Raw genomic sequence first — 22,968 nt, 5'->3', positions numbered from 1 at the left:
GCCACCATGTGGTTGCTGGGATTTGAACTCTGGACCTTCGGAAGAGCAGTCGGGTGCTCTTACCCACTGAGCCATCTCACCAGCCCTGTAAATTTCTTAAAGCTTCCTAACTCCCTGATGCCTGAGGGTCTATTAGGCGGACTGTGAGCACTTGAGGCCCTGCCAGGCACTGAGGAGAGAAGGCTAGTTTTGCCTCAACCTGAGGCAGAACAGAAAAAAAAAAGTGATGGAGGTAGCAGATGTGGTGGTGTACACCTTAACCCCAGCAGAGGTAGGTGGATCTCTGAGTTCGAGGCCAGCCTGGTCTACAGAGTGAGTTCCAGGACAGCCAGAGCTACATAGAGAAACCCTGTCTCAAAAACCAAACCAAACAAACAAAAACAATGAAAGTCTGTGAGAGAATGGAAAGGTCTGGATTGCTGCCTTCTGGGAAACTTGGGGAACTGCTGATAAAGCCAAAACGGTTTCCAGAGATGGTGTGTGTCTTCCAAGGGACAGCTTGTTAGACAGGAAGCAAACGGCTTACTCAACACAAAAAGATATTTACCCTTAAGTTACTAGCCTAATCCTTTTCTTAAATCTAAGAAACCCACATAAATTCATCTTTGCAGCTTTGTTTTCCAAATTTTTATTTTTCTTTACCCCGTCTCCCTTTTTTGAGACAGGTTTTTTTTTTCTGTATAAACCCGACTGTCCTGAAACTTGCTCTGTAGACCATGCTGGCCTATAACTTAAAAAAATCTGCCTTGCTCTGCCTCCTGAGTGCTGGGGTTAAAGCTGTGCACCACCATTGCCAGTTTTTTTCATGTATCTTGCTAATAGTCCCATTGATCAAGATCTGTATGGAAGCCAGGGGTGATGTTGCACACCTTTAGTCCCAGAACTTGGGAAGCAGAGGCAGCCAGATCTCTGTGAGATTGAGACCAGCGTGGTCTACACAGTGAGTTCCCAGCCAGCCAGGGCTATATGTTGAGACCCTATCTCAAAACGGGGAAGGGAAATGGAGAGATAACTCGTTCAGAGAAAGTTCCAGAACACTGGCTGCTCTTCCAGGGGACCCAAGGTCAATTCCAAGTATCCACCTTTGTGACTTAGCATTCTGTAATTCTAATCCCAGGGAGTCTGACACCCTCTTGTGGCCTCTATAGGCACTGTATGCACATGATAAATACATGCAGATTAAACACTCATACACATAAAATAATTTTAAAAATTATATTAAAATGTCTCTTTATTGAAGCTGCTAACTTCTTTGGTCTGAGTGAAGGTCACTAAAGGAAAATAGAACCCTTCAGGCTGCAGGAGTGGAATAGAACTGTGGCTCTGTCCCCACAATCAGTGATAAACTAATGTGGTTACAAGGACATGCTCCTAGTAATGGTCACCACACCTTCTGCTAGTGGGCTGTACCCTAGCCTATCAACCAAGGTCCCTCCACCCTGGACCTTCTCACAGCACCCACCCGGCTAAGTTCTCCTTTTGGATCTCTATGTTGGGGATCCATTGTCTGAATTTCCCCGGCATGAGCTGAGGGGGTTCCTGCAGGTGTCAGACAGGTGAAGTGGACAGAGACGAAAATGAAAACCCAGTGCTCACTGACGTTGTCCACCTGGGTCAGACTTCAGGGAATCTAATGCCGGGCGGTTGGTTCACTGTCAGCATACTTAAAGCACAATACAATTTGGAAAAAGATTTCCAGGCAACATTCAATCCAATCCAGCTGCACAATAAAGCTTACAATGTGACTACATGTGGGGGCCCAGGGAGCAGGCCTGGAGCAAGAGTCGGGTAGAGGCCTGCCCAGACCCTGGAAATCTCATCCAGAGATAGATCAGCAGTAGTAGGATTGCCACCCCTGATGCACCGGGCCCGCATGGACAGGCACACACAGACCTTTGTCCCCACCTTTGCCCCACTAGAGGAGGTCACGTAGCCGGTAGCCAGGTTAAACTTCCTTTCCCCTTATAAGGTCTCGTCCAGCAGCACCTGGAATCCCTCCTTATGCAAATGAGGCATCCCCAGCACACTGGCCCAGGACAATGCTGTACACTCACCCTTAAAGCACCTACTTACTCACCAAAGGTTGTTTTTGTTTTTCGAGACAGGGTTTCTCTGTGTAGCCCTGGCTGTCCTGGAACACACTCTGTAGACCAGGCTGGCTTCGAGCTCAGAAATCTGCCAGCCTCTGCTTCCCGAGTGCTGGGACTAAAGGCGTGTGCCACCACTGTCCGGAGTCACCAAAGGTTTTAAATAGCCTTTGTTCCTCTAGTTAAACGAGCTGTGCAAAGAAGCAAACACTTCATGAAGAAGCATTCTGTCATTCAAGTCCGTTTCTAGCCTTGCTCACCCATTACCCCTCCACCCCCACTCTACTGTCCCGTCCCCCCCCCCCCCCCCCCCCCCCCCCCCCCCGCCCCCACCATTCATTCCTGCCTCATTTTCCCTCTCAGGCCACCGGTCTGATGGAAGGCACTCATGCCTGCCGTTAAGGGAGAGTGGGGCAGAGTAGGAACCACAACTACTTAGAAACTCTTTTACAAAGTACTTGTGGCCATGTGAGTGGGTTCTATAGGGAAAAGGCCTAGAACCTAGTGTGATCTCTGACCGATAGCTTAGAGGTCAGCAGGCCATAAAGTACTGGGACATCTCCCCTAAGGTCTAGGGAAGGAAGAGTCTGGGATAATCACTCTGGGGAGTTTGGGTGAGTCAGTCAGCCTCCACAGATAGCAAAAGGTCACTCTCAGATTTCGGGATGGAATGCAGAGATTTGGCTTTATCTCCTCCACTGAGGAAACAGCCCTGTGGGATTAACAACCTGGCTCTTGTGCTTTTGTGCTCCCAACAATGAGCGGTCAACAAACTCTTACCTCCCCCACACCATGGAGTAAAACAGAAGTTCCTAGAAAGAGGGGGGGGGGGCAGGAAGCCACACCTGTTTTGAAGATTCAACAATGCAGACAGACTCATTTCAAACTCCCAGGATTGCTGTGCAGAGTTGGAATGTTACAGATCCAGAGCCAATCCTAGGCTATCTCTAACAGGCACTCCCTGGCCACCTCAGTGTCTGACCTAGCATCCTCAAAGACTATCACATGAGATCTTTCAGGAGGTATTAACAGACCACTCACTTCCAGCAACCTAAAAGCTAAGAATGCCATCAGTAGCATCTGAGAGAGAGCAGAGGTTCCCATCTTCCATGTTTACTCTGGTTAAGATGTGGAATCAGCTCATGAGCCATCCATAGCTGAAGGTATAGAGAAAATATAGTGTATACACAAAATGGAGTTTTATTCAGGCATCCATAAGGAGATTCTTCACTTATAGCCAAAGGGATACACATCAAGTTAAATGAAATAGTAACACAGAAGGACAAAGGCCCACCGCATGTTCTCTCCCAGGTTAAAAGAGTAAACTGACCTGCTGAGATGGCTCTGTGGCAAAGACACTGGCTAGCAAGCCTGGCGACCTGAGTTCAATCCCCAGGGTGGACAGAGAGAGCTGATCCCAGTAAGCTGTTCTCTGACCTCTAAAGTGTGTGTGCATACCCACTCACACCACATACATAAATAAATATAAATACAATAAAACTTTTAAAAGTAACTCAAGAGCCAGGTGTGGTGGCACATGCTTTTAATCACTCAGCTCAGGAGGCAGAAGCAAGCAGATCTGTGGGTTCCAGGCCAGTCAGGGCTACACAGTGAGACCCTATCTCAAAACAATAGTCAGTCTGTAAGCCAGCTGGAGCTTCCAGGGGGCCAGGAAGGGTGTGGGGAGGTGGGTATATGTGTGATTACTCAACTGCATGCAGGTATTGCTCCACAGCTCATCAATTTGCATCTTTATTTCCAGACCGGGTATCTTGTCATTCAAGCTGACCCCAAACTCGCTCACTATACAGGAGACCATGACCTCCAACTCCTGATCCTCCAGCCCCCAGTCCCCGAGTGCGGAGATTACAGGTGTACATTACCACTCCTGGTTTTATGCCGTGCTGGGGATTTAATCTAGAGCTTGGTGAATACTGACAAACACTGTACCTACAGAGCTACATCCTTAGCCACCACCCCCCACATGCTCTTTTTTCCATTAGACAGGGTCTCGCTGAAATCCCAGGCTATCCTTAAAGACGGGTCCTCCCCACTTCCGCCTCTAGAATACAGGGATTACAAGGGTCAACACTATGCCCAGCATTTAATGATGTGTGTAATTAATATGTTTGGGGTGGGGGAACAATCTGCCATTGAGTTTGGCCTAATCCTGTTCAGTCTGGCCGAGGAAGCAAGCTCTGTCTTCTTGGTTTTTTTCCTATTTGTCCTTAAGGCACCTGTTACTTGATGACCACATATTACTAGCATTTTTTTTTTGGTTTTTTGAGACAGGGTTTCTCTGTATAGCTCTGGCTGTCCTGGAACTCACTCTGTAGACCACTCTGGCCTCGAACTCAGAAATCCGTCTGCCTCTGCCTCCCAAGTGCTGGGATTAAAGGCATGTGCCACCACGCCTGGCCATTTTCTTTTCTTTTCTTTTTTTAAGCAATGCTAATTTTGTTTTATTGCTTACATATAACTGCACAATGAAAAATTTACATTTGAAAAACTTACTTTATTACAGTAACACATGTATAAGCATTAGTGAGACAAGTGAGTCCCCTTTGAGGGAGTGGAGAGTTAAACTGCTGGTTAAGGGTGGTATTACTCTAAAAGATAATGAGTTCTAAAGGAGGCTGGAGGGAAGAAAGAGGACCTGAATGAGGGAAGAGGAGTGAGAGAGAATGAGTATGAGAGCTCAGGTAAGATCAGTGATACTACGTAAGCAGCTAGACGCACAGGATCACAAACATCAGAGGAACACGTAACTTAACCTCTTGGAGTCATACAAAAGAATAGAACCAATTGTATACAGCAAGGAGAACCATAAACGCTTTGAGTATCCCGTATCTGCCAAAATAGACCAGCAATGAGCTCCAGCAAGTCCTAAAGATTCAGGACCTGAGCTGGCTACAGCACAGCTCGCACATGCATCCAAATGTGATCCCTGCAAATGTGGAAGAAGCAGACACACAAACATCCATTGTTTGGGAACCCTTGTCAAGAAAACCAGTTCCGTCTATTGGACCTAAGATATTCAGACATGTACTGTGGCTTAAGAGAAATAAAACTCAAACCAGCAGTTTCTAAAGCCCAAGATGCAGGTATGAGAAAAGACTAACTGCAAAGGTCACTGTCGGTTCACACATGTATATCAAGTATTTTGATTGTATCTGCCTCCATTCCCTTGATTTGCCCCCTCCCAGTGAGCTCCCAATTTTTCTCAGCTTCCTTTGACTGTTCGCCAGTCCCTGGTGGTATTATTTCCTTCCCTTTTCTCTGTTTTCCTATGCAGGGTAGCCCTGGCTGTCCTAGAACTCGTGCTGTAGACCAGTTCTGTAGACCTTGAACTCACACGGATGCGCCTGCCTCTGCCAGGATTAAAGCTGTGGGCCACACCACCCTGCTCCCTTCTAGCTGCTTATAGTTGGGTTTTCTTCTTAGGTTCCTCTGTGTCACCCCAAGTTCTACCTCAGTGACCCGGCTAAACTTCTTCCTTTCCCTAACTGTTTCAGAGAAGAGCTGGCCAAAAGGATCTAAAGACCAAAGTATCTTTTCTGGGAGGTCAGTTCAAACTGGCTAGATCTAAGCTAACTTAAGGTGCCATGAATCTTTAACCATCTGTAGCTAAGCAATGCCTCCAATCTCCTGACAGTTAATAATTGCCAAGGATCATAAAAGGAATAAAAAGGGACATCGGATTTTCTGGAAAATTTCCAGAATCCCCAGGGGAAAAAAGTAATATTCCTATTTTGTTAGTTGGTGCCCCCACCTTCCTTAGTTTTTGCCCCTTGAGATAAGAGTCTAGCCTGGGCTGTCTTGCTACTAGACATGCAGCACAGCCCAGGCTGGCCTCCAGCTCTCCGTCTTCCTGCCTCAGCTTCCCAGGTGCTGGGACTCACAGGCATGCACTCAGGCAGTCGGCCCCCCTCAGTTACACCATAGCTAGAGTACCCCCACGGCCAAGGGGTAGGAAGTTGACTTTCAAGTCTGTTTCCTATTCTTGGCAAGAATCAAAGTCCCGGGCTGGAGAGATGGCTCAGTGGTTGAGAGCACTGACTGCTCTTCCCGGGGTCCTGAGTTCACGTCCCAGCAACCACATGGTGGCTCACAACCATCCGTAATGAGATCTGATGCCATCTTCCGGTATGTCTGGAGACAGCTACAGTGTCCTTACATATAATAAATAAATCTTTAAAAAAAAAAAATCAAAGTCCCGCTCATTTTAAGGCTGTCACTCTGATGGTAACAGAGATGGGGGGATCATTGGGACCACAGAGCAGGGCTTACAAGTGTCATCAGGTACTTCACCCACAACTCCTGACAGAACCCTGCTTGTTACAGAGTGAAATGCCTTTCTGTGGCTGCCCCAGGGCCCCATCACCTCAACTCCTTCATTTCAAAGACCACCTTTGCCAGGATGCCTGACACACCTGACTCCTCAATACAGTGTATTAACAACTCTCAGGCCCTGCTCAGAACTCAGTCCTGAGGTTGCTGTTCTGATTCAGTTTCCCCGTGGCTCCACCGACCAGAACTCTGCTCACTATTTGCCCTTCCGATGGCCAGTGGGGTGCATGGATGCACCCAGGATCTGGATGGGAGTGGCAAACTGCAGCTGTCTTGCAGACTCTCAGTACAAATTCCCTGAATAGCCTCACAATGAAGCAGACAGCATCAGTCTCCTGTATGAGGGAGGTACCTGAAGCACAGAGAGGTCGGTCACGCAGGCCTTAGATCACCTGACTGCGCCTTGATGGGCGTGATTTAACACAGGTGCTCTGATTCCAGTCTATTAGTCCCTATTCCAGGTTCTATGCAGAAGAAACACAGAAAGAAGGCATATTTGGAGTTATTGGCGGCTTCTGAACAGCGAGAGGGGACCTAAATCCTGAGAGTTGTGAGCTGGGGTGGGGGGTGGGGGGGGAGGGAGGAACTAAAGGGAAAGTGTTTGTGGGGGGAGAAAAATCCCATGTACCAGCCACCTCCAGGCGCTGCATTTTACCTGCGTAGGGCTCCAATAAGCACTCCTCTGAGGAATCCAAGTATTGAGCAGCCACCAGGCAGGAGCCTAAACAGCAGCCCTTCAGGATACACAACTGGACTAATCACTAGGCTTGACTCCCCAACGGGGTCTTTGGTCATTCCAGGCTGTGCTTCCTGGCTGGTGTTTTTGAAAAGGGATTGGCATGGATTTGTAAGTCTAGGTGGCTCCTATTGCTCTCTGTGAGCCTCAAGTCCCAGCCTTGGGTGACCCTTGCTTGCTCAGCGTTCTTCTGCACTTGGGGAACATTCATCCACTTGACTCACCTCCTAATGTCCCAAAATCTCGACCCCTTAACTCCATACCTACTAGTCGGAAGTGATCGTCCCAGTCCCAATTATTAGAAGGAAACGGAAGCACGAAGTCTGCCGGTGGTGGGGTGTCTCTATCAAGCCACCTTCTTTAAGGGTGACTTCCTACCATGAACCCTCGAAAGAGAACCAGAAAGGAAAAAAAAAAAAATCAGTATCTCACTTCTAGGTAGAGTTTTCTTTGCTTCTTCCCTTAGACAGTCTGGCTCCATTGTCCAGCCCGGGAGAACAGAGGGAGGATTTGGACTCTACTCAACACAGGGTAGATGCAGCAGGAATAGGTTCCAATGCCCTAGTTCTTGGTCACCTCTCACTCTCCGTGACTTAAGTCACTCTGTCCTGTGTTTATGCACTAAGCCAGCGACAAGCTCCCCAACTCATACTCTCAGGATTGGCAACCTTCTCTCTCCGTACTCACCAGGACTGTCCTGGTGCTCAGAGGGACCCAGAGTGCTACAGTCTTCCTTAAACAGAAAAATCGTAGATCATCTCCACGCCACGAAGGCGCGGGCCGATGCTTCGGCGAGCACCGTGGATCGCCGGGTCTGCATTTCTCCAGTCGTACCGATTTGGGTGGCTTTGGCAGCGTTGGCTTTGAAATGGAATTGTGGCTGGAAGGGATTGGGGCACAACAGCACACACGGGATGCGAATGGTCACTGGGAGATCCCCTTACACCTCATCCCTCCTCCTCCCAATTCTGGCATTTCGCCAGCGCCGCCAGACCAGCCCTTCCCTGCACCCACACAAGAGGAGCAGGGAAGAGCGAAGCCCCAGGCCGGCCTCCCTGGCTGGTGGCCGCGCGAACTGGCCCCCAGCGTCCGGGTCCCGCCGGGGCGCGCGCGCATCCCGAGCCCGCTAGGAAGGCCCACAAAGCTAAAGCCCGGGCCCCGCGCCCAGGCCGGGAGAGCACGGAGCGGGGCGGGGCGGGGCGGTCCAGGCGGGCCGGGGGTGTCGGATGTCACCCCCCCGCGTACACCTCGGCCAGGAGGCGGGGAAGCGAACCACTGAGATGAGGAGACCTCCTCGGTCCTAGAGCGGTGCAGGAAGTGTCCCAGGGGAGGGAGCCGGAGGGCTCCGGCCTTTCCTTTCCGCGGCGGCCCGGCCTACGCGGCCCGCCAACCGGGACGCTGCGCAGCGGTGAGTATACTGTGGCCCGGCTTCCCATGCCCCGCTGTCTGAACCCGGATCCTGCTCCCCACTTCCCGCGCTCTGATCCCCAGCCCGCGCCTGGGTCCTGCTCCCTGTTCTCCTCTTCCCGCGTCCGGGCCCAGATCCCTGCTCTCAGAGCCGCGTCCTCATAGGTGCCCTCGGGGATGAAGCAATACGATTCTCTTCCAGGCGTCTCCCTTCGCTCCCAAGCCCAGCTGATGCATTCTAGAGGATCCCGAGACAGGGTTGGCCTGGCCAGGGACCGAGTCTGGCCCATGCATTGGAGCCGCCTCTGCCAAAACACCAGAGAGACCGAGCTGGAAGGTGAGGATCTGCTCGCCTGCTGTCCCGGGCTTCGAGGGAAAGAGCCAGCAAATCTGAAAGAGTGGAAGCGACAGAAACCCCATAGTTCTCCTGGCCTAAAACACCCTCCTCCTCCTGCTCCTCATTCCTTCTTGGGATCCTGCGCCTTCAATAACTGCTTTGGGCAAGCCCCGCCCCTGCGGGAGCCCTCCCCTCCCTAACGGTAGTTCATTCATAAAGCTTCCGCTCCCGAGGCTCCTGCGCGCCAGGTGCCAGAGTGACAAAGAGGCACACGCTTGTCTGGCCTAGGGCTCTTTGAGAGCAGTCCCTCGGCAGAACCGGGTGCTGAGGGTGGGACCCTGGGCACCCTATCCTAAGTGTAGACCTGAGCCATTCAGGGCCCAGCAGGTGGGAGACAGTGGGCGGAGGAAGCAGAAGAGAGCGGGCGGGGCCCGGATTGGGTTCTTAATACGGAGTAAGACGTGAGAGTAGTCGAGGTTCACAGCCTGTTGCTTTCAGAAGCTCGCTTCGGGTGTCTGCCTTTACTTCGGCAATCAGAGGAATACAGAAAAGTTGAGATTCCAGGTTGTTGTTCGGTTGCTTGGTGGCTTTCTGGTATCGCTTGTCTTCCAGCAAAGTGGTGCTGCCCCGCTGGGAATCTCTTCCAGGTGAGGGTGGAAAGGGCCAGGCAGTGAGCGGCCCTGCGTGGGCTTTTCCGGAATCCCGAGAGCCCAACTCGGTGACTCCATTTGCCTTTTCTCCGAGTGTGCCAAAGTGTGGGTCAAGTGGAGAGACCGTGCTATACTGTGCCCCTGGTGTATTTGCTGGATTGTGTATGTGATAGTCGGGCTGAAAGCCTGGCGGTGACAGCCTCCTCTCTCATGACCAGGAAGGGCCACAATGTCACTATGTGTACCACTGCCTTGAGGAGAATCTGGAGAAAACAAGGGATAGGCTCAGACGGAAGACTAGTACCTTTTTTTAGCCACATTTTTAGATACTAAAATATAATTACATAACTACTCCCTTCCCTTCCCACCAACCCCTTTTACTCACACACACACACACTTACGCACGCGCCTGCACACTTAACTATATAACAAGAACTTAAAATTTTTTTTTTGAGATTTAAATTTTTAATTACATGTATACCTGTGTAGATATCTTTGTGTGAGTCTGTGCCCTTGGGTGCGGTGCCCATGGAGGCCAGAAGAGGGTGTGGGAGACACTTACAGGACTTTGTGAACGACTTGATGTGGGCAGTGGGAAAAGTAGTGTGTACTCTCAACCAACCACTCAGCTGCTTCTACGGCCCGTGTTGAACCAGGTGCGTGTAAGGCTTGTCATAAAGCACTGTATGGGGAAGAGGCACAATCTTAGCTGCTACTCTGACACTGAGCTGTACTCCCAGGCCTAGCATTGGTGGTTTTAAATACAAGTCTTACTTTAACGATCTGAGTTCCTTCTGTACCTGGGAGTTTTTGTCCTTGCCAGCACAGAGTGAAAGTTTCTGTCCCTGGCTTAGTGACGTTGTTCCGAAGTGGTCTTGCATAACTTCCCTTGCATGTTTTTTTTTTTTTTTTTTCTCCAGTTCAATTTGTGAAGACCTCAAGAACAGAGACGGTGACTTTGGCTCCAAAGCTTCAAGATTGTGGCCTGCTGGGGTTATATCCTCCAGGAGGACCTGTCCATCAAAGGTATCACAAACCTTGGTTACACATAGATGCCTGTGGTCTCCTTGTTCTCCTGGGGTGCTGGGAATGCCAGTGTCCTGTTGAAATGCCACCACTTTTCTCCCAAATGCCCTGCCTTCTTTACTGCCACATGTTAGGGGACTCTTCATGGAGTGATGGCTTGTGGGAAGGGTCATCTTTCTTTCGGTTCCCATGCGTAAGGACCAGCCACACCAACACTTCGTACATTTCCCAGGGATTCCTCAAAGGGCTGGTCTCCCATGGGCTCTGCCTAGCACCCCCTCAGAAGTGGCCACAGGAGACCAGAGCATTGAAGCCAGTGATTTCTGTTTGGAAATAGGGTCGTCTTCTGCCGCTGACCCCCATCAAATCCCATCATGCCCACAGCCCTGTGCCCACGAGTCTTGGCTCCAAAGGAAAGCGAGGAGCCCAGAAAAATGCGGAGTCCTCCTGGAGAGAACCCCAGCCCTCAGGGTGAGCCTCCCAGCCCAGAGTCCTCTCGACGCCTCTTCCGCCGCTTCCGCTACCAGGAGGCCGCAGGCCCTCGGGAGGCCCTGCAGCGCCTCTGGGAGCTGTGCCGGGGCTGGCTGAGGCTCGAAAGGCACACGAAGGAGCAGATCCTGGAGCTACTGGTGCTGGAGCAGTTCTTGGCTATCCTGCCGTGGGAGATCCAGAGCTGGGTGCGAGCCCAGGAGCCTGAGAGCGGAGAGCAGGCTGTGGCTGCAGTAGAGGCTCTGGAACGGGAGCCAGGGAGACCCTGGCAGTGGGTGAGCACCGGGTGTCTGGGAGAGGGGAGCCCTTGCTGACCCTGTGAGACTTCTGACCCCAGATGAGAAATTCTGTCCAGACCCAGTTTGCTTTATTTCCTAAGAAAGCAAACATTACTCTCTATGAAGTCTAAGTTGAGAGGATTATTACCCATCAGGTCCATGGATGGCAAGACCAGAAAGGGAGAAGGCCTACGCAGATCTGTGCAGAGCCTATGGGCCGGGCTTTATCATACTCCTCTCTCTCCACCTGGCCCTGATCTGCTTCTTTCTGGGATTGCAGCTCAAGCACTGTGAAGACCCAGTGGTGATTGACGATGGCGACGGGCCTGCTGCGCCTCAGGACCTGGAACAAGAACGAATATCAGCAGAGTCCCAGAGCTACCCTGATGCCCTGCCTGGGGCTCTAGTACAGGGCACTGGGCTTCTAAGCAGATCACCAGGCCAACCTAGTGAAGACTTAGGTATGCAATCTGTAGTGTGAGCTTGGGAGTTGAATTATACACTATCAGTGTGCTTGGGTATTGACTGAAGTGATGGCCTTTTTACATTCTGTTTTCTCGTCTCCTCTGAACTGTGAACAATTACTGATTACTGTGTTCTGGGTCTTTCTGCAGAGCAACCGACCCAGAGTCTCTTGGTATTGAGTCCTCCCAGAGGGAAGGCCTGTGTGAACAGATGGTGTGAGATTATATGGTCTTCTTTCTTTGAGGGTATTCTCAGTGGAGACAGAGGAAGTCACTGTAGAGCCAAGGACCTGTGGCCTGATCTGAGCATGGCTCTGTCTTCTGTTCTCTCGAAACCACATTTTCTTGGCTAGGTTACCCTGCAGCTATAAGAACATCTAAAATCCCCTGGGAGAGAGCAGTAGCCTCTCCTGCAGATGGCTCCAGTGTCCTGTGGCAGGGTTTGAGTATCTGTTTAAACCATCCAACAGCTGCAAAGAGGGGGGAAGGGTTAGGCTCAAAGCCTGAGCCATTGTTCCTTTGAGTTACAAGGTCACCTCTAGGTTCCTTGAGGTTTGGTTCCCCAAGGCCCCTCAAGGCCCAGGGACCCCGTATCTCTCTTATAAGCCTTGCCACCACAACAGTACTCTTAATTATAATGGAAAAGGTTCATATTTTAGATGTTTTTTTGTAACTTCTGGCGTTGACTCTGTTCAGTGGTTGGAGGTACAGCTCTGTGGTGGACCATCTGCACACACCCCTAGTTCCGTCTCCAGCACCTTATCCAGACTAAAAACAAAACCTGCTTCTGTTTTTTTCTTTTTTTCTCCTTTCTTCCTCTTCCCATCCCTTCCTCAGGCTGCCCTCAAATTCATGAGTCTCCTACCTCAGCCTCCTGAGTGCTGCAGTTGCAGGCCCACCCAACCATTGTTGGCAATTAGAGTCTTTTGTTTTTTAAAAAAAGAAAGTGTGCATATATGTGTGTGTGTGTAATTTTCCTGCCTGCCAGTGTTTACTGACTTCTGTACAAATCAGAACTCTTCTGTCCCTCTGGCTAGAAGGACTAGCTGTGTTGATGCGGTGGCACTGCCCACCTGTGTTCTACACGTTGAATTGCTTCTCTAACAGCAGTTAGTTTCTTCTCTCATGGCTGTGAGGTTGACTGGTCAGCCTTGGGTTTTTCTGAGCCTCCTTGAGTTAGCACACAGACGACCACTCCTTGCTGTATCTTCCATCTGCCTGTCTTCTAGCTAACCCTCCTAGTGACACCAGTTAGAACACCAGTTGTGTCCACTCTGACTTGGGTTGCTTCCTTGGGCAGTACTTGATACAGAATTTCCTGATACTCAGCAATTGGGAAGACATTTAACACTAGGATGATCTACTAGCTTCTAACTGTGATGCTCTTCTGCCAAAGGAGCCTTTGGGTAGAATGAAATGTCGATCCATTCGACAGGAGCAGAATTAAACTTGTCTTCCAGATGTAAATTCAGTATATGAACAAGATTGAGCGGTGCTTGTCATCCCGTGCTGTGTCACCCTGTGCCCGCTCTGGTTCTTAGGATGTGCTTTCCATGTTGTACAGAAAAGATAGGATGCCACCTTTCATGACTGAGTCGCATCTCAAGTGTCTATATGTTTGCTTGCATATTTTCCCCGTCTGTCTCACTCTATCTCTGTCTGTCTCTCTCATGTTGTTTTTCTTTTTGAGATAGGTCTTCCTGACTGCCACGAAACTCTTGTTATGTATCCTCAAACTCGAGACCCACCTACTTCTACCTCCCACGTGCTGGGAAAAAAATTAAGAGACAATCAGAGACAATATGCAGCTGGATGTGATGGTACATGGCTTTAATATACATACATACTGTGCACTCATGTGCGCATGCGCGCGTGCACACACACACACACACACACACACAGTGTCACAGTGTTAGGTTATGTTGTCCCTATTGATCATCTTCTTCCTTGTGTTCATTTCTCACCCACTCTACCCTACTGCCCTCCTTCCCACCCGGGTGTTCTGTGTCCCTGTCCTTCCCTATTCTTAACCAGTCTTCTCTCTCATAGACTGTATTTTCTTATCTATCCATCTGCTGATAGACACTGTGATCCTCTAACAGCTCTTGTGCCTGACTCTCCAGGGAACGTGAGGGTGACTTGCCCCTTTGAGATTTTATTTCCTTTGTGGTCACAAGAGGAATTGTTCAGTAATAACAGTTTTGTTCATTTTTTGAAGACCTGCTGTTTTTCCTAATGGCTGTGCTAATTCACATTCTCAATAAGGTACAGGATTCTCTTTTACTGCATCCACACTAACTTCTTAAACAGCCTTCTTTTGGAACTGTGCAGGTGACAAGTTCACAAGTGGTCCCACTTGGGCCCTCCCCTTCACTGAACTGCCAGTTTTAGCCTTCATTTAGGCTTCTTTTTTTTTTTTTTTTTTTGTAATGTGAACACATACCGGTGCAAACATGCTTTGTCGTAAATGTGATAGTCAGAGGATGACTTGTAGGACTTGATCTTTCTACCGTCTAGGTCCCTGGGATTGAACTCAAGTCGTTGTGTTAGCAGCAAACGCACTTTCTCATTGAGCCATCTCACCAGCCCTGTATTTATTTTTCGAGACATGGTGGTCTCATCCTAAAGGCTGACTGATTCTCCTGCCTCTTCTAAAGGCTGGGATTATAGGCCTGCAACACTGTATTCTTGGCATATTTAGATGCTGAGACAAGCTCCTGGATTTACAGGGGTTGAATATCAAATTGTTCGGGCCATCCTAAACCCACCCTTCCCTGAGATAGCCCCCCATTGTCTATCTGAAAAGACTTCCAGAACCCTGTGGTGGTTTGCAAAGTGCTCATTGTTCAAGTTATGGCGGAGCACCAGGAGTTTTCCTAGTTATGTACAGCAACAGGAGTGGCTCCCAGTTGGCCCTCTCTGCTTCTCTTTCCTTGCACAATCTGCAACACAGAGCCAGCCCTGGAAGTCTGGGAGGTGTTGGGGACCAGGCCTGGCTCCCTTTGGGACATCTTTTCCATTTCTTCCAGTTCCACAAGATGCGTTCGTTGTGCAGGAGCAGAGCATCAGGGATGCCCAGCCAGTGGCCACCTGCCAGCTTCCCCCGGTGAGTGATTACCAAAAGCTGATCTCTAAGTTGCCCCATGGGACAGTTTTCTAGGACTCGGGCCTGCTTGCTCTCTGCCATGGCATGTAGCCTTAGCCCAAAGAACCAAGGTGAACAGGGAACCAATGGGCTTAAAGATGCCCATTGCTTCTGCTGTTTCCTGCAGCTCAAAGTGCTGCTTGCCCCACCCACTTTAGAAAACTGCAGATGTACATAGAAAGCCACTGGAGGAGACTTCTCTCCTTTTCTGAATTCCCCCAGTGGAAGGGAGAAACCACAGCTCCTTACTTCTCAAGGAAGGAAGGAAGGAAGGAAGCTTTAATGAGGCCATCTTCTCATTAGTAGCTGCATTTCAGGAAGAGAGTATAGTGGTTGCTGCACCATTACATGACCAGGTGTATGTCACATGGGGCTTCCATGGTGTGTCCTGTCTGTGTTCCCGGTCCAAGTTTGCTTCAGTGTTCTTGGGGGGGGTGGGGTAGGTGGATGGGGTGGGGGGTGGCTGTAGGTGGATGGGGTGGGGGGTGGCTGAGGTTCAGAGTGGGCACAGCTGGGATCTGGTCTCACGGGTAGCACGCTTATTTATTTCCTTCCTTCATCTGACTGCCTAGGTTGTCAACAGACCTCTTAGCTTTCCCCTTTCTACTGCCCTGCATGGGGCTACACTGTAAAACACACACACACACACACACACACACACACACACACACACACACACAGAGTGGGCTTTGCAGAGTATAGGACTGCCCCAGTAGAAGACTGTTTAGAAGAGGCAAAAAGGAACAACCCTGTCTCCAGAATGCTTAGGGCGATTTGAAGTGGGTATTGAAAAATTCGCATACATAAAATGAGGACTTGGGATAAGACTCAGTTTACACACGTAATTCATTTGTTTCATATATATCTCATATGCAGATGAAGGTTATTTTGTGCTGTTTTTAAGAGTTAGTTGTTTATTTGTGTCTGCTGCTTGCTCCCTGCCACCAGTCACTGACTTTGAGGCTAGCTTGGCCCCTCCCTTTCTCTCTGTAGCATCACTTCCTGTGCTGTGGCCTGAATGTTTGGTCATTTCCCCCACCCCCAACTCTCTCCATTTTTTTTGAGAGTTCCAGGAGGGAGCTTTGGGGAGGTCATAAGCACAGAGTCCTCTACATGAATTGGTGCTTTCATAAATAGGCTTGCTGGGTTGGTAAAGTTGTCTTGCTAGCGTGAGGACCTGAACTCATCCCCAGAACCCACATAAAAGCCAGGCTAGTAGCACACACTTAGTCCCAGTACTGGGGAGGCAGAACCAGGTAGATCCTGGGCTCCCCCCACCACCACCACCACTTGGTGACTTCCAGGCCGGAGAGCGGCCTCCATCTACCACAGATGGCAAAACCTCTAAAGCTAGATGGGAATAAGGCCTGAAGTTATGCGTGTGGAGGCTCCTGTATTCATGGCCACACATGCCAATGTGTGTGCATGTACGAGCTGGAGAGGTGGCTCAGCAGTTAAGGCACTGGCTGCTCTTCCCGAGGACCTGGATTTGATTCCCGGCACCCCTGTGGCAGCTCACAGCTATTTGTAACTCCATTTCTGTGGTATTCAGCGCCCTCTTCTGGCCTTCTGAGGCACCAGATGCTCAAGCAGTACATAAGACATACAGGTAAAGCAACCATATACATAAATTTTTAAATCCGTTTAATGTTTTAAAAGAACAAGGAGGTGGCTCTATACCAATGGGAGCTGATGGTGGAGGGCTGTGACACGTTCCCAGAGCCACCACGGACAGACAGCAACTGGAAAGTATCCATAGGACCGGAGACCAAGGAATCCATGAGGTTTTGGGAGTAGGAAAATTTCAGGTTGTTCACACTGAACCTTCACTGGTTGTAGATGACCGCACAGGACAGGACAGAAACTGTCAAAGGGGAAGGAGGCCAGTCCAAGAACAAAAGGGTTTGGGGTTTATTTGTTTTTTTTTTTTTTTTTTCCCTTCTTTTGGGACTGATTTGAACACTGTAGCCCAGGCTAGCCTTGCACTCATGGCATTCTTCCTGCCTCGGGCTCCCAGGTGCCAGTAGGATTATAGGGTGAAGGTGTGTGGCACCATGTCTACCTCCTAATAAGTCTTGCTCCTTCTCAGCTGATTGTTTTCAAAAAGCAGACTCCACTGTGGCCTTGAGAGACCCTCAGCAGAGGAAAACAACGTGGGGCAGATGGGTTTATTTTCCTCTGCTGGCTTATCCTGAAACTGAGTTAGAAATGACCCAATCTCTCTCCCTTCTCTGGCCTAGGACTTAGAACATCTCAGAATTTTTTTCTACCATTTCCTCTTTATTTTTAAAGGTTTATTTTGTATGTATGAATGTATACCACATGGTTGTGAGTCACCATGTGGGTCCCCTGTAAAAGCAGGTATTCTTAACTGCTAAGCCATCTCTCCAGCCCCCTCTCCGTTTTCCACAGGACGTTGTCAGAGAAGGCCTCCCAGGTGACTACTGTATTTTACTATGTATGTTTAAAATCATCTTGTGTTCAGTCTCATCCTCTTTGGGGAAGGCTCATTCCTCGGAAGTTGTTTTCTATAAAGGAAGGCGGTTGATAGACCAGATCTGTGATATGTCCTTTCGCCCCGTTGCCACAGTGGTAGGAGACAGAGATGAGGCTGTGAGGCCTGGTCTGTATTTTTAGAAGTAGCTTGTTTTGGAAAAGTGTAGGCAGGTAGTTCAGTTTTTTTGAGCCAGCATAATGTGGTTGGAATTTGCTCTGCCAATTTACATAGTTGGGAGAGATAAAATGTTCAGCACTGGGCTGGAGAGATGGCTCAGCAGTTAAGAGCACTGACTGCTCTTCCAGAGGTCCTGAGGTCCAGAGGTCCTTCCAAATCCCAGCAACCACATGGTGGCTCACAACCATCTGTAATGGGATTGGATACCCTGTTCTGGTGTGTCTGAAGACAACTACAGTGTACTCATATACATAAACTAAATAAACTTAAAAAAAAAAGTTCAGCACTTAGAGGGTGTAATAGTCAAAGGACTACAACATACAACTGTTAAGCCAGCCTATAATAGTTATTATTGCTTTTTCTGAACAATGAAAATATTTAGTAATGAACTAAAAATTCACTACCAGACTAAGTCTGGGGAAGTCCGAGAGGCCTGGGGGAGCTGGGTGGCTTCTTGTCTAACATTTTCCACGTGGATCTTTGTTCCCACACAGCAAGATACTCAACCAGTCCACCCACCTCCTTTCTCTGTTACTGTGCACACTTCAAGGCAGTTCCATCGTTTAGCTACTGCTTTCACGTTGGGCTGTAGTGAAGAGTCCCCTATAAGCAAGCTGGTGGCATCAGAAGTAGCACAGCCATTGCAAAGGCTTCCAGAGAATCTCAGGGCTCCTCCTGCTCCTGGTAAACACTTGGAAGAATTTGGCCAAAGAGAGCCCCCAACAGAAAATAATTGCTTTGATCTAAGAAGGGTTTGAGGTGAGCACTGTTGGTGTCTCTGAGTCAGTATGGATACAGGCACACTGTCTCTTGTGAGCCATCTTGTATTGTGTCTCAGGGCCCATGGGTGGCCGCTTTCTCCCCAAGCACCATGGGTTTAGCGTGTTGTGTATGACTTGATGGTGATTAAGCCACGGGTCAGTCCTACAGCATCCAGGTTTGTCTGGACCTTCATCTTAGTTCGTTATAGGCTTAATCCATTGAGGTGTCTTTTGTTTTTCGTTCAGCGTCTGCCTGTGTGATAATATTGTAGTTAATTTGGGGGTGTAGCAAGCATGTGAGTGAGTGGCCTGGATTGACTAGAGCTACTGGTTGGCTAGGCAGAAGGTGTGAGGTTGGTTTTGACTGGTGGTCCCTCTGAGATGGAGGAGGTGCCTCGAACGGCTACCGTGAGAGCTTTGCAGATGGATGGCAGACTAAGCAGTCAGCTCTCTGTGTCAGGGCAGAAGGGACAAGAATAAGAGTCCATAAGCACCTCAGCAGCCCAGCATTGGAGCACACACCTTTACTCCAAGTACTTGGGAGACTGAGGCAGGCAGGCAGGTGAATTCTGGTCTATACAGTGAGACCTTGTCTCGACAACAGCAAAACCAAAAGGCTGGAGAAATGGCTCAGGGTTTAGGGATACTGGCTGCTCTTACAGAGGACCTGGGATCATTTACTAACATCTATCTACATGGCCACTTCAACTGTCTGTTAACACCAGTCCCAAGAGATCTGATGCCCTTTTTTAGCTTCAATAGGAACTGCATGCATATAGGGCGCAGACATATATGCAGGCAGACCACCCATACAACATAAATAAACCTTTTTTAGAAATTTAATTAAACCTTTTCTTTTTAGTAGCTTAAAATAACAATCTAAAACACAATGACATTAACTGGCTTATGCAGCAAAATCAAAAAATACTCTCAAGAACAAAATTAGTGTGGAGACTGTACAGGAAGCAAGGGTGTCCAGCAGGAATTAGCAGTTCAAGGGGCTGGAGATGAGGCTCAGTAGTTAAGAGCAGTTGTTGCTCTTGCAGAGGACCTGGGTATAGTTCCCAATATTCCCATAGTTACCATCTGTAACCAGTTCCAGAGGGGCTCATGGCTTCTTTTGACCTTTGAGGGCACCAGGCACTCACGTGGTACAGATACATACATTCAGGCAACACAGTCATACACAAAAAAAGAAATATTTTTTAAAAAAAAATATTAAAAATAATCAGCAGCTTATGACTTAGCCAGACCCTTGAGCAAAAGTCCATCTCCAGCCAGCACTAGCTCTCTGCTCAGAAAGAAGCAGAGCCAATACTCGGTCAGCCCAGTGACAGGCGACATCCATCAGGTGGGAGAGTGGAGTGCTCCTTTTGATTTGGCCACAAGAGTCCTCACCAAGGATCCTGGCCTTCTCCAGGATCTCGAGCAGTTTCTTCTGAGATCTGTTCCCAGTAAATGAAACCACCAACCTGGGCTTAGGTAGGTCACTCTCCTTGGTCCAGTACAAAAGGTGGTTTATCAAAGATGGTTCCTCCCTTAACAGCCTTAGTAAGTTCTTGGCAACACCTACAAATACCCTTTTCAGAAGCTAAAGAAGCTCGGGCCCCAGGGGAGGATGTTCAAACATCTGTGTTTCCCAAAGGGATATATCTGAAATTGCAAAGAACTGAAAGTCAGGCTCTAGGCCAGGCAAGATTGAAAGTTGCCATAAATTTAGCTGAGGCTTAATTTCATTTGTTCTTTCTACTAGCCCAGAGGCCTAGAAGTGTAGGCACGGTGAGAATGTAATGATACTGGGTAGAACCTAGAAAGCCCCTTCCACCATTTGAGGACCCTGGGTCTTTTTTGGGTTTTTGAGACAGGGTTTCTCTGTGTAGTCCTGACTGTTCTGGAACTGACTCTATAAACCAGGCTAGCCTCAAACTTATATAGCTCTGCCTGCCTCTGCCTCCCGAGTGCTGGGATTAAAAGTGTGTGCCACCATTGCCCAGGAAGGGCACCAAACCCAAGGAAGCAGACTCTTTCCACAATCTGCCCTACCTTGGTCTTGATTTCTTGCCTCTGAAGTCATTAGGCATAAGTGCCTGTGTTACATGCCACCTGGCCGAGGTATCTCGACGTCATAGCGAATACTCAGAAAGGCCCTGCTCCTCCCCAGCTGACACAGCCCTGCTCTGTACTTTCAGAACCGAGTTTCCCCATTTAAGGACATGATTTTATGCTTCTCAGAAGAGGACTGGTCCCTTCTGGACCCGGCACAGACTGGTTTCTATGGCGAATTCATCATTGGGGAAGACTATGCAGTCTCCATGCCTCCAAGTAAGGCCTAGCTCCCATGCAGCCAGGTATATGGAAGGTGGGTGGGGGCCCCACTCTGAACGTGGGACGCTACCTGTGAGGTTAAGGTACCGTGGCTGAATCTGATTCTGTTTACCCTCTTACCTTGAAAGGACTTACTCTGTGCAGGACTCGGTTTCCATCAGCTTCCAATCGTTCTTGCTTGAATGGCCCTTTCTTTCTTATGTGCCCAATGGGTCTCAGAGAGATGGCCCTAAGCCCTGGCTTGCTCTGTAGCGTGCCGCCTTTCACCCTACCCCAATCTGTCTGACCTTGTTTTCCTTTATAGCCCCACTGGTACCTGCCACAGTGCATTGGCCATCCCTCCTCAGTCTCCTCTGGTGTTGAACAGGGGTTACCCACAACAGCAGGTCCCTGTTAAAGGTGTCCTTGTCCTACCTCTTTGTTAATAGATGAGCCTCCAGTTCAGCCAGGCCACTCCCATGAAGAAGAGAATGGGTTTCGGGTCACAGAGTGGACAGACCTCCAAGATAAAGAAGCCCCCCAGGCCTCCTGCTTAGGTGAGTGACAATCAGAGGTGGGTGGACAGCAGGGTGGAAACCGATTGCAGCCAGGGCACCCCAGCATTCCTCCCCAGCTCCCCTCTCTTGGCATTACCTCAGAGTCTTACCTTGACTCTGGCTTCTCGTAGAGAGTGGGCAGGCGAGGGGTGGCTATGCATTGAGATTGTAGTCCTCCACCAAGGACTTGTAGAGAAGGAAATGTCTTCTGCTCTCCAGAGTAGCCTTAGGTTTGTAATAAAGTCCTCTCTAGAAGAGTGGTCAGATGCATATGGCTGAGGACCCGGCACAAAGTGCAACCCTTTTAGACACTGCTAGCCTGCTCCCTACCCACTCACATGAGTGCTCGGAGAATTCCATGGGGAGAGATGAGTGAAGATTCATTCTGTGTGTGTGTGTGTGTCTATGTGTGTGTATAACCTGTGCTATGAAGTGACATGGCCTTGAACAGAATCAACAGCAACCCTAGACCTCCATCCCCTCTGACCCCTGTGTGTCTGTGTGTGTGTATGTCTCTGTGTGTGTGTGTCTGTGTGTGTATAGCCTGTGCTATGAAGGGACGTGGCCTTGGACAGAATCAGCAGCAACACTGGACCTCCATTCCCTCTGGCCCCTCCCATCTCTGTCCTGTAGGCTCAGTACAGTCTGTTTGTGCAAGGTCTGTATGCCGTGCAGGGCCTACCATGGAAGGTGTTACCCATCTGTGGTAGAACTAGAACCTACATTAACTGAGTCCAACTTCAGAACCTAGGTTCATGGTGTTTGCTCACTTGCCTTCAGGTTCCTTCACTCAGCAGGATGACACCTCGTGCACCTGCAGATCATAGCCTGCCTCTTCCTTAGTGGTTTCTGAGTAGTGATATCGGTATGTGACAAATCTCTTTCTCCATTCTCTTTGGAAAGACCTTTCCAGCCTCCAGCCATTCCAAGGAGAAGAAAGAAGGAAGTGGGAGGAGCTGCAGGTGCCAGAGCTCCAGCCCTGCCCGCAGGTGGTGCTCAGTCAGAGTCCCTGTCCAGGTGAGGAGCCTGGTGTGCTTGGTATGAAGTGGAGAACTGGGGCTGGGTATTAAACTGCCCAAGGCTCCTGCTGACTGCTGCCCTGCTCATTGCCTTGCCCGGGCAGACTGTCAAGGCTAACCTAACACTGCTCTGTATGTCGTGAGTGTGCCTTTACCTGATTGTGGATAACCAGAATCCCAAGATGATCTCATTAAGAGGAGCTTCTAGAATGCAGAAGCTGCACGGTTGCCCTCCCTCCATGTATGGAGTCTTGGGTCATGGGAAAGTAACCACCTGCAGAGGCTGACTAGTGTCCTGTCTTTAACATTCATATTTCTAGCTTCAGCTGCCAGTGCAGGGGACAGCCTTGGCTCTCTTTGGGCCAGCCACAGCTTCTGTGTGCTGACTGAGAAATCACTTCCCAGATTTTACTGGGTGTGGTGGTCTCTTCTTTATCTTTTTTTGTTTGCTTGTTTTTTGTTTTTTTCAAGACAGGGTTTCCAGGATAGCCTTCGCTGTCCTGGAACTCACTCTGTAGACCAGGCTGTCCTTGAACTCAGAAATCTGCCTGTCTCTGCCTCCCAAGTGCTGGGATTAAAGCTGTGGGCCACCACTGCCTGGCAATGATGGGCTCTTCTTTTTTTGTTTTTGTTTTTTGTTTGGTTTTCAAGAAAGGGTTTCTCTGTATAGCCCTGGCTGTCCTG

At 49.3% G+C, this 22,968-nt stretch overlaps 1 protein-coding gene and 2 long non-coding RNA genes across 8 annotated transcripts in view; 1 reads left to right on the top strand and 2 right to left on the bottom strand.

Moving 5' to 3' along the window:
* Positions 1–2,118, bottom strand: part of LOC115032319 — a 7,105-nt gene extending 4,987 nt beyond the window's left edge. Inside the window, exon 1 of the long non-coding RNA XR_003837972.1 lies at positions 2,078–2,118. This is a non-coding gene — a long non-coding RNA (uncharacterized LOC115032319). The remainder of the gene's footprint in view (positions 1–2,077) is intronic.
* Positions 2,119–2,192: 74 nt separating this feature from the next.
* LOC115032343 lies at positions 2,193–7,976 on the bottom strand. Of its 2 annotated transcripts, XR_003838019.1 has the most exons (5): positions 7,861–7,976; positions 7,437–7,559; positions 7,093–7,251; positions 6,790–6,901; positions 2,193–2,278 (listed from the first exon to the last, which is right to left on the bottom strand). It is a non-coding gene; the product is annotated as an uncharacterized LOC115032343 (long non-coding RNA). The 2 variants fall into 2 exon arrangements; XR_003838018.1 differs by having other exon boundaries at positions 7,093–7,559.
* Positions 7,977–8,001: 25 nt separating this feature from the next.
* The window catches only part of Znf496 (zinc finger protein 496), a 21,202-nt gene continuing 6,235 nt past the window's right edge, over positions 8,002–22,968 (top strand). The window contains exons 1-9 of one of the 5 annotated variants that reach the window (XM_029483610.1): positions 8,002–8,581; positions 8,783–8,917; positions 10,488–10,593; positions 10,978–11,357; positions 11,641–11,821; positions 14,854–14,930; positions 20,594–20,726; positions 21,158–21,265; positions 22,169–22,282. In XM_029483610.1, coding sequence (XP_029339470.1) covers positions 11,028–11,357; positions 11,641–11,821; positions 14,854–14,930; positions 20,594–20,726; positions 21,158–21,265; positions 22,169–22,282 — 943 coding nt within the window. In that variant the 5' untranslated portion in view covers positions 8,002–8,581; positions 8,783–8,917; positions 10,488–10,593; positions 10,978–11,027. Of the gene's footprint in view, positions 8,582–8,782; positions 8,918–9,243; positions 9,565–9,729; positions 10,224–10,487; positions 10,594–10,930; positions 11,358–11,640; positions 11,822–14,853; positions 14,931–20,593; positions 20,727–21,157; positions 21,266–22,168; positions 22,283–22,968 lie in introns of those variants that run through there. The other 4 variants (XM_021175656.2, XM_021175660.2, XM_021175659.2 and 1 more) reach the window with 4 other exon arrangements.

This window comes from Mus caroli, chromosome 11, assembly GCF_900094665.2.
Source record: "Mus caroli chromosome 11, CAROLI_EIJ_v1.1, whole genome shotgun sequence".
NCBI classification, from domain to species: Eukaryota; Metazoa; Chordata; class Mammalia; order Rodentia; family Muridae; genus Mus; species Mus caroli.
The sequence above is the reverse complement of the archived record's forward strand: the minus strand, read 5'-3'. Positions and strand labels throughout refer to the sequence as shown.